At 41.0% G+C, this 17,859-nt stretch overlaps 1 protein-coding gene across 1 annotated transcript in view; it reads right to left on the bottom strand.

Moving 5' to 3' along the window:
* Positions 1-17,859, bottom strand: part of nbeab (neurobeachin b) — a gene marked incomplete in the record, with an annotated part of 186,689 nt that overhangs the window by 109,343 nt on the left and 59,487 nt on the right. Inside the window, 14 exon segments of the mRNA XM_035680189.1 lie at positions 1,033-1,213; positions 2,140-2,293; positions 2,538-2,755; positions 3,668-4,666; positions 4,828-5,020; positions 5,620-5,743; positions 5,836-5,917; positions 6,022-6,130; positions 7,925-8,017; positions 8,464-8,561; positions 8,867-8,929; positions 9,947-10,026; positions 14,811-14,979; positions 16,305-16,457. Of these exon segments, the coding sequence (XP_035536082.1) occupies positions 1,033-1,213; positions 2,140-2,293; positions 2,538-2,755; positions 3,668-4,666; positions 4,828-5,020; positions 5,620-5,743; positions 5,836-5,917; positions 6,022-6,130; positions 7,925-8,017; positions 8,464-8,561; positions 8,867-8,929; positions 9,947-10,026; positions 14,811-14,979; positions 16,305-16,457 (2,716 nt within the window).

Below are 17,859 nucleotides of genomic sequence, written 5' to 3'. Positions count from 1 at the left end.
TATCATAAAGGCAATAAAAGCGCCAAAAAATATATATATATAAAAAAAAATATATATATATATCATAATGTGTTCAAATGTTGAATATTATAAGATCTGAATTTAGTTTAAAGCTTGAAAAATACTTGTGTCTGTCTGTCTGTCAAACTGTGTTAATTACGTAATCTCAATCAGTTCTGTGTACCCAACCTGGGTCAGAGGCTTCATTTTGTCATTTAGGTGCACCTCTCGAGATTATGCTTCTAGTGCCCAGACCATAACTCATATCACCGAAATGGGGGTGTGCTGAGAAATAAGAGAACCTGCTGAGCCCAGTGGGTGAGATTTGTGTGTGTAGAGTCAAAAATGTGACTACACTAGCTGAAATGTGGCTTCTGAAAGGTGTGGTAAAGTAATAATGTCCTAATTAAGCTTAATATGTTGATGTTTAAATGAAGTTTCTACATTGAAAAATGTACAAGGTGTAAAAATAATAAAAATATTTGTTTCTTTCAGCATTCACACCCAATTCAGCAGCCATCTACTTTGCATTCAAATGTAAAATTTAAAATGTAAAAAATCGTTATTATGTACACAGACACACACAAGGGCAGAGAGGACCTCGTGGAGTCCTGTGGGACACAGCAATGACAGACACAAAAGGCTACCATTTGCAGAGAATACCTGAATGCACTGCAAATGATTCTCTCTCCTTGTTATGAATTCCAAAATGATGATTCTGTCATGTTTTACGGCTGGAAACTGCAGCAAAACCTTGCACATTCTCCAATTTAGAATACATTAGGAAAGGACTCTTAAATTAATTAGCTTTGCTGATCAAACAGAGGATTTACAGGGATTACAGAAATTATTAGACAGTGTAAAAAGAATATTGTCATGGCATTTTCTAGCTCATCAATTTTCTCTGTAACTGGAAAAAGATGCAGTTTACCTTGCAAAACCCAACATAAAGATTCTGTAATTGTAATTCACTTCTCTCTGCACTGACTGACATTCACACCTACAGCAGGAAATATACAAGTATGATCTCACCAAGTCTGAGGCACTGACGCATCAGGCCACCAGAGGACATGTTCTTCTCAGCCTCGATCTCACTGAAGTTGAGGGAGCTTGAGAACACCAACACGTCTACCATGACCATGAGACGGGACAGGAAAGTGATGGCGGTCTCTGAGGACATGCCCTGTGTTGCCTCGATGTTCTCCAGCTCCGTCTTACACAAGCAACAAGGAAGAAACCAGTCACTTAAAACAAACATTCACATGTACAATATCATCTTTGCCACATTCTCACATTCTCTAGTTGTGATTAAAGTATTTTTTTTTAACAAAAACATGCAAAATAGAAGATGGAAGCAGAGGAAGAGGAGCATATCACACATGTAAACACAGTAATCGGTGCTGCAGAATTTAGGACCTGCCACTGAGTCAGAAGGAGGGCAGCAGCTTGGACCATTATTATTATATGAGGGTGAGTAGGATCTTATCTTTGAGGAAGCAGAGATAATGTTCACAATTGTAACAATGTAATATTTAAGGGTAGTCCAGCTGACTAACAAACACCACATACAGTAAGGTGATATTCTGTCAAATACTTGATACTTTGATAGCAGACACTTTTTTGTTAGCTCTCTTCTCCTTTGTGGTGAAACACGGAGAGGTTTTCTCAAGGAAAATATTTGAGAAGGATGCCATCTGCACCAGAGGGATAGTACATTTTCAGATCTATTTAATGAGTATTATGCACAAATGGCTAGTGAATACATTGTGAAATTAAGAGAGAGAAATTAAAATAGTATAAATAATAACCCTGGCAAGACATGCAGATAAAAACATGATGATTAAAATCAATTTCAGTTCAAAGCAGCAAATTAAATCTAAGAATTACAGTAGACTGATACAAGTAACCATGAATGAAACACAGGGAAGTTAATTACAAACAATGTCCTCAGCATTAATTGTAGCAGAGAGAAGCGAAGCAAATAAAAGTGCCCCCAATCAATAAACACAAACAGGTCTTATTTCCCACTGGTGCATTCTGTACTGTAGTAAAGACAGACAAAAATGGACAAAGCAGTTACAATAAACCAACACTAGATGGAGTTATTCCCCCACAGTGAAGACAGTGAGATGCACTTACTGTAGGAGAGGTGGCCGCTGAGAGAAGGGGCAAGATGCCTCCACAAGCGATAATGATGTTGTCTACCATTTGTGAGATGAGGTGGATAGTGTTGTGGACAAAAATAATGTTCTCATTACTATTAACAAAGTCCATGACAGACTTGGTGGAGTGGCTGCAGGGGAAGGAGAGAAAGAACTGGATTATTATGGGTCCAAGCAATTTTCACATTATATAAATCATACGTCACCTTTACTCTGAATTATCATATATTTACAGGATGAATAAACAGCCGGATTCAATCTATGTCTGAAAACACCAATATGTTAGTTCTGATATGGAAGGGTAATCTGAGCATCCCTACATGCTTCATCCTCCCTCACTGTCTCTCCCAAGCGCACATAAACCACTTCACACACCTCCTCCAGACATGGACGTCACTCTCCAGTGCAAACAGCAGGTCAGTAAGCAGTCTCTGGTGCATTGCTGACCATTTGAACTCTGGGATGCGGAACATGGTGGTGCGTGGGCCAGGGCTGAACTGACGTCGCTGTTCCTCTGTCATGGGCATCCCCCTGAAGCCCAAGTCAACCCGTATGTCCCTCTCCATCTGAGTGGCTATGCGGCCATGTAGACTCTGAAAGGAGGCCAATTAATCAGTATAAAGCAGTAACATGAGAAACTGTTTAAGGACCAGTTGCTAATCATATTCTTCTGTCGAGATCAATAGTACACCCTTAATGAGATATAATGCCACTGTCATACTATTCACTAAGAATGATGAATTGCCAGATTAAAGTGAGCCCTCAAATAACCTATTCCTGCCTGCAGGTAAAGAAAAAATACAACAAGCTCAATGCAACCTCTAAACATAAGATGAATGAGTCAGCAAGGTCCTGCAAAAAACAACCTGTTTAAAAAGCAGCAGCGATGAATTGAACATGAGCAATTATGCAACAGCAGGGAAAGGTTTAAAAATAAACCTTGCCTCCCACCGGACCACCATCAGTGACCCAGTCTAGGCAAAAGAGCCTGACCTCTGAGAAAGAGCTCAGCTCATACGAGAGGAGGGGAGTCGTGATCAAATCCCAGGCGATTGTTGCAGAATAATGCTTTGTCTATTTCTACCCTCCTGTTGGCTCATCCAACTATTCCAGCAGCCCACTTTCCTGAGTCTCAGAGGGATGTTTCCTGATGTGCACCGGGCCATTCTGTTCCCATTACACCAGAGTTTGGCAAGGAAGTGATCCCACTGGGTCTGTTAATATAGAACTGTTCACTAAAGGCCAACACATCCTGACAATTGCAAATGGTTTCCCTCCTTGACTTCCACTCTGTAACCCTGCTGCTGCGATGTTTCTGCATTGATGATCAACCTACTGTTATATTTCCCTCTGGCTAAGATTTCCTGTTATTCTGAATCCAGTTAAGTCAGTGAACTTCTACTATTTCTGTCATGAGAAACACTGAAAAGAGGAAGACTGTCTTTTTGTTTTTGATAACCCCGTTTTTATGAATGAACTACATGATAATTTAGCTTCGAACCAACCTGTGTGGTGGCGGTCGTCTGAATCTTCTTCTCCTTGTCTTTGCCATCGTCTGATCTCTCTGTGTCAGAATTGTTGCTTGTTGTATCTGCTGCACTGCTGGTCTTAACAGTCGAGGGATCTTCAGATGCCACTGCAGCTGTGCCCTCAGTGACCTCTGGGCTTTTGGAAGAGACCTCAGCCTCTGTACCAGCCACAGAGCTGATGCCCTCCAAGGCTGCCTGCAGTTCAAACTCATCCTCCAGGATACTGGGTAAGGAGCCAAGCTCAGAGCTGCCTGTCATGTGAGCAAGAAGCCCCAGTTCATCATTGGTGCTGGTATAGACTGGAGGCTCTGGGCTGGGCAGGACCAGAGGCTGAGCTGGACTGAGATCAGGCAGTAGCTTGTCCTCCATGCTGCCTGCCACCTTGCCGAATAGGAAGTTGTTGCTGTTAGGTATGGTGTCCTTGTCATCATCTAGAGTAATGAGAGGGGGTGCATTTTGGTCATCCGTGCTGCCCTTTGGCAACAACACACTGTTGACATTACTGTTGAGCTTTTCCACAGCAGCACAGTAAGCATTGTCCAACAAAGAGTCCACCTCCACCAGTGCTCCATTCTCAGATACACCCAGAGTTTCAGAGGATAAGTCCATATCATCTAGCTTAACCTCCGTAGCCTCCACCTTTTCAGCCTTGATGTCCACCAGGAGGTCATGAACTTCAACCTTGACCCCATCTACCGTACCCTCTGTTCCTCTGAGACCCTCTTCAGGCCCCTTCCCTTCAGCCAGCAGGTTGCGCGAGTCTGTACTCTCATAATCCTTCTCGCTCTCAGGTGTCTGAGAGTTATCTTCCATTTCTCTGATCTCAACCGCGCCCTTGATGCCGGAGCCCTGGGCCGACAGACCAGAGATGGTGCTGACAAAACCCTTCTTCCCTTTTTTAATATTCTCCTCTTCCTGACGCTGGTACTCTTCATACATCTTAGCCAAGTACTCTTTATGTGCCTCGTATGTCACCTATAGAAAAGGCAAAGTTACAGATATTGTTAGCCACACACATTAATGATGTAAACAACTGTGGTGATTAGTTTAGTTAAGATCAGACAAAATAGATTAAAATGTCTCCCTCAGCAGCAGAGGTCAGTGTTTCCTCTTTGTTGTTCAAGTACAATACTCACCTTAGAGTGCGCTATAGAGAGTGTGTCCACCCACACACGCCATCCTCCCCACTCATATTTGATGGCATGGTAAAGCAGAATACGAAAGATGTTGTATACCATCTCAGTGATCTTCTGCTCATCAGAGCTCTTAGGGTTGATGTAGCCCAGAGAAAACATCCAGTCCTGCCATACGGAGCACTGAAGCAGACACCTTAAAAACCACAAACACATCACATGGTAAGTAATCTCAGCAAACTTTGATCCTCTTATGTTTAGCAAGTTTAACATTTATAAATGATGTTGGTGGTAAAAGGAATGATTTTAACAACATTTTACTTTGAGTCTTTCCATCAAAATTATACCAATTATTTTTTCTGCTTCTCCTCAACACCTTTCTTTGTGTCAAAAGAACATACAGGCACTGTTTGCCAATACTGTTTTTAATTCAACAATTTGACTTTCTCCCATATTAATTGTACGCTAATTATGTTGTTGATTTAGGTCAGTGGTTCCCTAAGACTTATAATTTAATTGCAATATGTCTTATAAGTGTGACTGTCAGAAGGAGAGATTGGGTGTGAGAGTGAAAAAGAGAGAAAGCAGGAAGGAGCAACTGTCAAAAACTGTCCCAGAAACATCTGCTGGAGAAGATGTGCATGTCTACGGATGATTTAGCATCAATATGAGCCTATTAACCATTGTACAAGGAGAAGGAACAATGTGATTTCTTTAATTTTTTTCCTTTGATACATTAATCAGTAAGATAATTGAGGGAGTGGGTGAGTAAAAGGCGGTTTAGGTTCTGCTCACCGTCTGTTCTCTCGGCTGTTGCTGAAAAGTTTGATCATGTCTGACAGGAAGAGCCGCCGAACCTCCATCAGCTCTGTGCTGGGGGCGGAGTTCTTCAATGAGGTGGCTACCACCTTGAGAATCACTGACGCAAACACAAATATACACACGCATTGTAAATTTTACCAGAGAGCCGAGCACTTCGGAATAAAACAACGTGACACATAATAGGCTTACTTGGGTTCTGAATCTTGACAGTCGAGTCAGGCTCAGGATGAGGTTTGTGAACTACCTGTGTGCACACCTGCTCTGTCAGAATCTGGTTGAGGGAAGCAGTGAGAAGACATCACGGTCACACAATATATACAAAGAGACCAATAGTGCAGTAACGTTGACACACTTGAGAGGAAAATGTTTTGTTACCTCGTACAGAGTGTTGTAGGTCGTCACGGTCACAGTGTTGGTGTGCAGCATGAGCCTCTCTCCCAGGAGAGTAAAGAGGCTGTGTGTGTGCATGATCTCCACCTTCCTCCTGTGGATAAACACACACAAACACAAACACACACACAGACATAATGGTAAAGTGCCTTGTTTAGAGCTCCCTAAGCCACTGGAAGGATCAGTGAGTGCCGTCAGCTGGCTTCCTTATTCTCACCCACAGGGAGCCGGGCTCTGGGGACAAGTGTCAGGAACTGCCTGCTGTCATAAATTGGAGGAATTTTGTTGGAGGTGTGTAGAATAACGAAGATAGCCTGTCACTAGAAATGGCTCCAAGATACAACAGAGGCATACCACAAGTGAATGGGTTCAACAGTGACAAACTACTTCTGCAAACAGCATAAGGACTGCTGTCACAATGCTAAGCCAAAGCGGCTGCCACTGCCTCAATACGAGTTGGGACTTTTCTAATAAGACGATTTTTTTTTTTGTATTTCTCAGAGGGTGGCAAATTGGACACTTAGGAGAAGAGTAGCATTTCTCACAGCTGTATAAATATGGAAATTTGAGAGAAAAGGGCAGACTGATGATGCATAGCAAGCTGAGATGGAACTTGAGCAAGACTGCTCACCCAATGTGGTACATTGGAAGAGGAGGCCTTGTTGTAAATGCTGTAAATGAGTATAATATTCAGACAAAGTCACTCTCTTTTTCAGTGAATAGAGTTTAAATCACCAGTTGAGACAATGTTGAAATGAAGGCACACTGTTTAAAATATGAAAATTGGATGTTTGCTATTCAGTGAGAAGAGATTAAGGTAATCATACAGCATGAAGCATATTCAGTTCTAAAACTAAAAACTTGATATGCAATATTCATTATGTTGTCTCTTTTAGTTTATGATTAGTGGTTAAGTATTTGCAATTATAACAGTTTCAGTAGAGCTTATGTCAAATATCCTTTTATAGCTTTTCTCTCTCATAAGTTTTCTCACAACCAATCTGTAGATCACATCTTACTGACAATGGAGACACAACTAACAATTTCTAATCACTGAACTAAAGAAAATCACAAATTTAATCATCAAGAAGCAATAACATTAACAAAGCATGAAAGAAACGTGCTAAATTCTTTATGAGTTGCACTAGAGCTCATAGTGAACTCAGATGGTGCTTTAAAATGTATGAAAGCTATTAAAGTGTGGGGTGAAAGGCAGGCTTTCAGGAAGCCTTCATGTCCCTTGAGGCTTTTTGCTTGCACCTGGGGCAGTCTAGCATAGGCTTATGGCTGCCCTTTCCCTGCATTCAGCAGGCACCAGTAACACCACAACACCTGGTGCCACCACTGTGATAACAGCAAAATCCTCCTTCTCTCCCTGCATCCCACATTTTGAATCATTGGCTCTCTACCGATAGGCATTCTCTCTCTACTCTCCAATGTGCAGCGTACAGAAGATATGCTGACATCCTAGCAGGTAGTTTATTATTTATTTCACTCTGCGGGACAGTAACTTGGACCTCTTCCACCAGTCTTGTATGTGAAGTAATGGTTTTAGGGCAAAATGCCAAGAATTCAGGTGTTCTACAAAGAAGTGCACCCTAATTTGCAAAACTGGCATCCAGTCAAAAGGTTTTTGGCTCTTCTAATTGTACACTTTTTCAAAGGAGTGTCAGGAACAGATGAATCATCTCCCTGAATGTAAAGCCTGATTTATGATTTTTCGTATTGTTGTTAACCTGGACATTGCAGGGACGTGGAAAGGCTTAAAGCGGCAAAACACAGCATAGACACATAATAGACATCTGACAATTAATTAATCTAGACCATTCATTTTAAAAACACTTAGAATGTGTAATTACAATCACAGCTATTGGAATCGGTTACTTACTTGTGGCCCAAATGCTTAAGGAAGTACCCAAGGACTTTGAGCGATTGTACACGAATGCTTTCACTCTTAGAGGCCATGAGCTTGTAGATTACCCTGGAATAGACACAAGCAGCGAAAAGTTGGCAACAGCACACTGTCTTGACAGAATAAAATATAGCCCTGTTGATGAAAAGGCCCTGCACTGGTTAGCTGACAACCACTTTCCTTCAGGGAGAATTTACATTAGCATTAAATGAATGTCCTAATGAAAGCAGCAGCCTTTCCACAATGAATTCCTTAGAACACACAAGTAGTGATACACTGTGTGCATTTATATTTTATAGGATCACATGGGGTGAGTTTGATCATCCGTGTCATATTGTGAAATCAATATGTTAATATTGTTACTTTTCCATGCATAGGTTTTTTTTTTTTCTCACTGAACTTGTGAATTATTCATGCATCTCATAGGCACCCAGCACAAGTGGTAGGTACTTAGGTTTATTTTGTGAAATCACCTCTTCATTTTGTGCCTGAACAGCAAAGGGATTGTGTCTTACCGTATTCCATTTCTCTGGTCAAAAGCAGGGATCATGGAGGCTGGATGCTCAGACATGAGAGCTACCACCAACTGCAACACATCATGTAGGTTCTCATCCTGCAGACGAACCATGAGAAAAAGACAATGAGAGATAGATCAGGTGAAGAGAGAAAATATAATCTACTTTCTTTGCTAAAACTCTGCAACTGCAATAAAGACATTATGTATGTGTCGTGCAATTGCATCAGCTGCAATTGGGGAATGCACCTGGTACACCTTACAGTGGCGCAGAGGGCAGAGGGCCATTGCTAATCGAAATGATTCATTCATCTTGCTGGTTAGTTAATAAAAACTTAGAATAGCAGCTCTTAGTGCAGCTAAGTGAGTGAATTCCCTTGGAGCTGGAATAGACTCTCATGTACCTCATGCATTGTTAGCAAATAGTTCAGGATGCTCTGCAGCTCATCCTCCTTCACACCTCGGTCCTGAAAGAATGCAAGAATGAGAAAACAGATAAACAATTAAATCATGCATTAGTCTGAAAATAATTGGACTAGGGTCACTGCAAATGAAGATCATTATATCTGCTGTATATTCTTTAATTTGGTACGGTTGAAAAACAGTTTGTCAGTTTTTACTGTTGGGCTTAAATTGGGTGTGCAATTGCAATTGCATCTGTCATGAGAAGTTTCTACAACCAAACCGTTTGAACAGCCATATAACTCTTGCTTTCCTAAGAAGTTTGGCCTGGTGCTAACATGAAGGCACCAAGCCTGTTCTCTGTTAGTCTTAAAATTCATCTTATTTTTGCCATGCCCTGGAAAGTCTGTTATACAATGTGGCAAGGTAATTATCTGCAGAGATATGGCATGCTGGGATGTGGGCAGCAATACAGTCACCTGAACTGTAGGGTATAAAACATTTAAAAAGATAAAAAACAGAATCAAATGTGTGATATACAGCCCAGCACTCTAATACCTATGTCATTGATAAGTGTATCATTTATTTTTAAATAATCCAATTAATCTAGTCAGTAAAGCAACAAAATTTCCACATTCATGCATTCCCAAAGCCAAAAGTGAGGCATTATAACTTTGTCTGATAAACAGTCAGCAGACCCAGAGGGAGTCAATTACAAATAACTGAAGCAAAGAAAAACATCAATTTGTCTCATTTGAAAAGCTGGAACCAATAAGTGTTTGGTATCTTTACTTGATAAATTACTTAAATGATTAGATAATTATCAAAACAATCATTTATTGATTTTCGCTTGACTGACTAATGAATTCATTAAATTAGTTTCAGCACAACTGGTTTTCTTCCAAGCACACACTTTTTAGCAGGAATAAATAAATAAATGTCACTGAATGCATTAAGGAGCAGACTGGCATAACATTTTAAAGGATAACACAGGGAGAATTGACAATCTCCAAATTTTCTCAGCGCAGCTCAAAATCAAGCTGTGTGGGGGGCTGTGAAGCATGAAGACAGGTGGGATATACCTTCAGGATGAGTTGCTTGAGGAAGAGAAGCATGAACGCCCGCAGAGAAATTATTTCTTTCTGGGTCGGCCTTGGACCATCTGTAGTTGAAGAGAGAGTGAGAGAAACAATAAAACTGGAACCAAATAAGATTCCCTTTTCATTTTTTTCCAGTCTCCTCTATATTTTGTTTTTACTGGCAATTTTTATAATATTAAGTTCCACTTTGATTCTTTTTTTGATTGATAATGAAATGTTTCTCTCATTGGTGTGTTTTGCTCTCATCCTTTGAGCTTTCTAAAGGAAAAGCAGACAAAACAAAGATTTCAAAGACAGATTCAGTTTTCTTTGCCGTATCATCAGATCTATACCGATTTACACGATTCACCTTGAATGTGAGTATTAAAAGTTCCACCAGGTTTTACCCACAACCTTTGTCTCCCATCTCCCACTCGGAAACAGAATAATTTGTACATTAACAATTAAACACATTTTATATATATATATAGATATATATATAATATATATATATATAATATATATAATATATATATATATAGCATGCTTTGAGTTCAGGAGAGGTCCTGGAGAGTATTTAGCCCAAATCTGTTTATCATTCATGCTGCATTCAAAGTCTCTGTGTATCCCAAGTAGTCTCGGCTACAACATAGTGCCTGGGCAACCAGCCCAAGGTCACCATAGTCGCACCTGCCCATCACACTGGCCAACATTTCATTAAAACTACCCAGAATGCCTGTGCCAACTTAAGGTCACTTTGGCACTGTTAAGTTAGACTCACATATCCATCCCTGTCATGAACCTCATTCAGCATCTGACAGGCTGAACGCTGTCAGCAGGTGTATGTATGTTGTGTAAATCAAGAAGAATGGCAGGATATGACAGAAAGCATTGATTAAATGTCACATTACAGAGCTGCTGTACTGGTTTGGTTGGCACAAGAATTAATTTTGACACAGTCAGATCCTATTCAATATGCTCAGCTCTTTTGTTTTTGACCAAAAAGTGTTTTCATGTACACACTAATGGGCTGCAGCAACAGGCAGATCAATACAACGCAGAGCTTTTCAGAAAATGCAGGATATAGTATACATTAGCACTTATAACAATACAAACACGAATCCCCTTAAGATTAGCAGCACTGTAGCACAAAGGCTTCATTTTGGCAGTAAAACCTGGCATATATTCATTCATTTTATTCATCCTGTGTAGCAAGCCAGGCATAAATTCACTGACAAAATCTTTTACATTTGCAGAGGTATTAAATGACAGTAACTGGGCCAAACACGACAGCAAAAGCCTTTCAGGGAAAACTGGTCACTTTGCCCAATTTCTTTCTTCTCTTCTCAGCCCTGATAAACTCCAACCTCCTCCTTGCCTGGACACATGTTCAATTGAAATGGGGACAGTGCCATGATGACAGATACAATGGCAGCAGACACCTGACCATCCTGCTGCTCTGACAGCCAGTCAATGTAATCAATGATGAGGCTCCCTGAGGTTGCAAGAGGATGGCAAGTGCCACTGCATCCCGACACTGATTAATAGAGAGAGAAGAAAACCCAGTGCAGGGACAGAGTCTGACATGGAAGGGATGATAAGAACATTATTACCGCAGCTACTGCATCCAAGTTATTCACAACAAATTATGCTCAGCAGTTTCTACGCAGCTCTTGTTCCTCATTCACATATTGCTTTACTTCCTGCATCCCAAGGGCACAGGGAGAAAGAGTTTATTGAAAAACAATTTATGTCCATGTGATTAATGCAGGAATCTCATTTTGGCTTATGACTGATGATAATAAAGTGACGGCATACACAACAGTGTGCGTCCTGTATACTTGTATAAAACTTTAAATAGAAAACAAAAATAATTATATTTCCACTCACTGAATGCTTTTAAATAAACAAAAGCTGATAAAACACTCACAATGCGACACGTTTTTTTTTTAATTGGAGCAGCAATAATTGGTTTTCAGAATTCTTCTCAACTGCTTAACCTGCTCTGTTTAGAGCACTTGGAGTATGTTGACTTTAAACTGCAATGACTGAACATAGGCCAAACATGAAGGTAAACACATTTAAAACATGACTGTGTCAACAGCTCTTTCTCTTAAACTCCATTTGCTCCAGTGGATTTCTCAGGTGTAAATGCGTAAATCTGAAGCAAGGCGTTAAAAGAAGAGAATGCATGTGCAATTGCTCAATGACTTGCCTGTAATCAGCAATTTGTGTCTTACATGTGATGATTTCATTAGAACGAAGGCACACGCAAAAATCAAATCAACCGCGAGCCATGATCAAATTATTCCTCTGAAGTACCTACATGTCTGTCACTGGTGATTTCTCCTGTAATGGGAACAAGACAAAACCAGCTTGAATTGAAAGTGGTGACTGACCAAACAGCTTGGCTAACTGCCTCATTAGTTAATATTTAGTAAAACAGAGGCAGGACACAGACAGAGACAAAGGGAGAGTGATTGAGATTGAGACAGATTATGTGTTGGCTTGTGGGTACATATCAGAAACTGAAAGAAGTTGAGCAATAGGCATCTGTGAGTGCCTGCAGTGATTCTGTGTATAACCGAATGATACATGGCTTTAATTTGATAGCACTCTCTATTAAGACCTGAGGAGGGGGGAAAAAAGAGGAGGCACTTCCAGAAACAGAGTGAGTAGCTGGAGGAGCTTTGTTTTAAATGTGTTCTCTGTGTCCCTATAATTGAACACTTCATTATGTGCTTGGCTCTCTCCTTCTTCGTATGTGTCTCTGTTTGGTCATTTTTCAGTTTAGAAGGACAGAGAGAAAAACTGCCAAATCAAGCGCAGATCAATGGATCCAGACCCACTCTGAAAATTACCTACAGAAGGACGGTGATCTGTTTTCGAGATATCTTCCCCGGAAACAATTATCAGTACCATATTTTTAGTTGCGTTTGAGAGGTCTACATTTAGAGGACTTCCTAACTAGAAAGCTCATTGAAGGAAGTTGGTTAGTGCAGTGTAATGTGTAGTTCTTTGCAATGAAAAACATAGTCTTTAGATTGCTAACCCAGATTGCTAATTGCTCACAACCTCGAGGTGGCAATCTGCTGTTTTCTGGCATTGGACCATGGCAGCAGGCGCTAACTCTCATCCCAACCTCTTCACACTCCGCTGAAACTACCCCAGTGTGCACTGGAGGACATGGTCCGATGAAGCCAACAGGACTACGATATCCGCAAGAAGAAGCGAGACACGATCCTAAATCCTGTTCTACCTCTTGCACTCTCCCTCCCCACCAAGAGGTGACTGCATGTTTTATTGCGAGGCGTCAGTCACCCAATAACCCTGCCCTCGCTGGGCTCCCAACCCACCCATTACCAACTATCCTTACAGGTGGCAGGCCCACTTAGGTAGCACACTGATGATAATTATATCAACATTTCACTTACTATAAGAGTGTCAAGAGTGACTCTCCTCTATAACACAGACAATGTAGGAACTACACTGAGAACACTGTAGCACATCCTGTGTATTATTTCGGTGTTTTCACAACCCATGTTGACATCTCAGACTTAAAACAAATCAGAAAACTACTTGGTCTTGTGATGTTCTTATATAAAGCACAACTTTACTGCAGTGCCTGAGGCTACACGGAGACAGATTTCCCAAACAAGTGATTTCGACTTCAAAATCTATAATTCAACAGTGGTGAAAGCAACAAAACACCTACCAAGAGTGTCCAACACAGTGCATGTGATGAGAAAAGTTCCTCTGATGTCCAAGCTAAATATAGCTCATCATCCAAGAACATGACTTCTAGATAGGTTGAGCTTTCATCGCTTATTACGACTTGTAAAGTTCCCTTGCACAGCATAAGAAGGGATAAGGGACACTGCACAGTGTAAGTAGATGGGATAAGGAACAAATTAAAATCAGGAAAAGTGAGATTGAGGGGACTGTGAGCTGACCTAACTTACAGATATGTGTGCCCGTATTATCCCAGCTAACCTTAGTCTAGAGGTCACAACCACTATTAGTAGGAAATCAATTAGGATCACTGCCAGCTATAAGAGATCAAAAATGTAGGCCAAGTGCCTTGATTTGGCATACATATAGGCTAAACTGCTATATATATCAGTCAACTCTGGCACTGCCTATGAGAATTTGTTAAAAGTGATCTTGACTCATGATAGAAACTGTAAGCCATACTAACAAAGAAATATACTACTGACTGTGACCAGGATTACATCAACGTTGTCAAAATACATGCTCTAACCTTCAGGAAGTAGATTTCATTAGGCCTCGGTGCAGCATAAACTGAGCTCTCAGTGCGACTATAAAACAACCCCTATACTTTGACACAGATAGTTTAGAAAAGAATAATGGAGAGCAGAAAGGAAATGACAGTTCAAGGACACTTTCACTTCCAGCACAGCCTGCTTAGTGACGTACTGTTGTTTTATAGAGGATGCCAGTCATACTACTGGCCCAGGTTTCAGAGGCCTAACACCCACACCAAGCACCCTAGGGGGATGACAGTATTGATGTGGCGTGTCTGCCTCACTGTCATTTCCAGTGATGGCCACGGTCCTAACAGCTGACAGGCAAGCGCTTCAATGTGGGGATGAGTCATTTCAAATGTGGGAGAGCTGCTGCCATTTCAGAAAGACACTTTGATAGCAGGCTTGTGACTGCACACAATGATTGTGATTGGTTCACTCCCAATGATTTCCTTTCCAAAACACTGAGCTTAACTTGGATGAGCCTTCAGATGGATGGAAGACATATATAAACAAAAATCTATATCAAATCAAATCATATTTCACAGCAGAAAGACAAATAAACTTCAAAATGCAAAATCCAAAAAGCTAACTATGCTTACCAAGACCCTTTGGTGTGATGCCACTGCTGTCTGCAGGGTTGATGGCCCAGTAGTAGTACTTTAGTGTATGCATGAGCTGAAGCACTGTGCCCACTCGACGTATCGTGTTGTAGATGGTTGCCGTGCCAATGAACTCAGCCGAAAGGTATGTGTATAGAGAGAGCTGTACCTGGAAACGCACATACAAACGTATTCATGTTATCAACTGCAGAGTGTAATTGATCCCTTGAACTGAATACCTTTTAGACTAACCAAGACATTTTACCTTGGTGGATTGTAGAAGCTGAGCCTATTATCCTTGCAGCTGTACGGTAGGGATGGCCACTGACCCTATATTACTCAATTTCATAATTGTCGCAGCTCCACTCTGTTCAGTGATGATTAGCATGTCCTCTGTAATTAGCAACAGACCTGACAAGAATCCTTAATCCCACCACAGTCATTCCAGCTATAAATACTGAGGGCTTTTTCCCATATGTCATAAATTATAGGACATTAATGAGTCAAATGTGAGTCATGATGAAAGGCAGCAGCATGGTTACGATGTGAGCATGATGCGATATGGTTTGAGGCTACTGAAATTAAACACTAGAGATAAGTGAACACCATGCTGTTGGTAATGTAATTTCCACAAGAACAGAAAAGTAAAATGCAAAATACAGAATCTTATTTGTTTACCAGGACAAGGTCAGTGGACCCGTGTAATTAATGGATATTGCATGCTCCCATCATTCACACAGCTGGCTCTCCGTACCCCATGCAGCAGATAGAGACACAGCAAATGTGGACTTTGTGGCATGTCCTAAGGGAAGTAGCCACCGTAGCTCTGTGTACCGTTGTAGCTAAAAGAGCTCTAACCCACTTCATTACCTCGCTGTTTCTCTCATTTATTCTCCCTTTTTCTCTATGCTCTATTTTGGAGGAGTGTCGCAGGCAAGCCTCCAGACACTTTTGTATTTATTTCCTCCTTTTATTTATTCATGGCTTGGCCCACCAGCAGCATTCCTGAGGCAAATGTATTTGCCACACAAACCACAGCTCCTTTGATATACCTCATCCCATTTTTTCATGGGTCATTATTTAAGGATGGGAGGAAAAACTGTGGGACATTTAAAAACTTGGTTAGGTTGAGGATTGGAAAGTGGAAGGCAAGTGATGAACTGTGCAACCATTTAAAGTCTTACAAATGTGAGAATATATCTGGCACATGCACTCTGCTAGTTGGTTTCATTACCACCTGCACAACACTTGCTGCCATGGGGAATCTCACCAATACACCAGTGTGATACATACTTGACAACACGCAAAATTTCCACCGTTATTTGCTTTGAAAAAACGGGCATGTTAGGACTTGTAGTTTCAATTCTCTTCTCTGATGCAGAGGATTAATGAAAGCCTTTTGCAGTTGAAAGCTCCTGATGTGCATCCCTTTTAGCCTGATCAAATGCAAAGACACCTGTCCCTTCGTGGGCTAAGTTACCTGTGGGAGCTCACCTTGGCAGGGGTGTGGATCCAGATGGCAGCATTGAACAGGATGTGGTCGCAAAGCTGTTTCAGCAGTGGTGCACCATGGGTCAGACCGTCCAGATACTTTGCGAAGGAGAGGAACTGCTCTAATACAGCCCTGGTGATGTGTACACGTGATGACTGTAGGAAGAAGCAAAAGTCATGTTTAACAGTAATGATGTCGCTAAGCCTTTTCTGCTGTAAGTGTGCATTTATCTATGATAACTGTTTTGTTGCAACAAAAAGTAGAAAAAAACCTAAATGTCACAAAGAGAACAACCACATCTGTAATTTTGTAGACAGGTAGAAGCATTTGTAAACTATGGAAGTGGTCAAAAAACTGACATATAAAAACAGATATAAAAAAAATGGTAGCTGGCATGCAGCTTTATATGCATCACAAAAAAGCACAGTTAATTCTACAGAATGGATAGATTTCATGGTTATTGTTTTAGTCTGCATTGTGTGCTGTTTAAATGTTGCAAGTATTTTAATTAAAGTGTCATAAGTGTCATTTTGCCGAAGGATCACTTGGATTTGTGTGTCCTACTTATGTTCTGTGGCAGCAGGTTAGCATGTTGGCATAGTCGATAAATTGATACACAGTAATTTTGTCAAGTTATTGAATCTAAAGAAATTGTCTAAACAAAATTCGGGCAAGTTGTAGAGGCTTGACTTTGCAGAGAATTTCACTTTGACAAATACCGTTACCGCTCCTGTCTGGCACCTGTTCTCTGCCCAGGTGGGGACTTAGTGAGGGCAGGAGAGAGGGAAAAATGAAGGCACGGGAAGAAGAAGGGAAGGTGTGGCATAAACAGATCATGAACAGATGGTGCGATATGTGGAAGTGTGAAACCTGGCAGCGGGAAGGAAGCAAGAAAAAAACAGCAGCTCTCAGGCGCTGACTCTGCCTGGCTGTTAGTTAACAGCAGCTGAAGCCAGCAGGCAGGCAAGTCACTGAGTGACAAAGTGGAGTCATTTCTTAGTGCTCCAAAAGAGCCAGCACTCTGGGGAGGCCGGCAAGCTGTTAGATCTGCATCGCAAAATGGGTAAATAAAGACTGATGCGGAAAGAGAGAGAAACCAAGGGGGGGGAAAGGGGAAGAGAAGTAGTCGTGTGGTGTTCTTCCTCTAGCTCTGTTTAGTTCAAAGACACATTCAGGACTCTACAGGCAATGGGAGATCAGACTGCTGACAGGACTTGGAGAGAGCAGACAAGATACAGTGCATCTTGATCATCGTACGGAAGGTGAAAGAAGTTTCCAAAGCAGATGGGGTTTTCTATTAAAAATCTTGTCAAAACTCTGCACATCAGTGAATCATTTCCCATTCAATGTTCCACTCAAGAAGGAAATGAAGAGTTGGACATATTCATTTTTCAAATCAATCAAATCAAAGTAAGAGAAAATGTTGTATGTGGTAAGTCTTCCTGTTCCCAGAGAATTAGTCTGCCTGTATGGGATCTCTCGTATAACCATTTTCTGAGAGCAAAAGCGAACACATGACCATATTTGTGAGTGAGGTGAAATTGATTAATTTGAAAA

Source organism: Morone saxatilis, unplaced genomic scaffold (assembly GCF_004916995.1).
Source record: "Morone saxatilis isolate NCDOM2014 unplaced genomic scaffold, NCSU_SB_2.0 Contig8, whole genome shotgun sequence".
NCBI lineage: Eukaryota > Metazoa > Chordata > Actinopteri > Moronidae > Morone > Morone saxatilis.
This window is presented reverse-complemented; position numbering and strand designations above follow the sequence as displayed.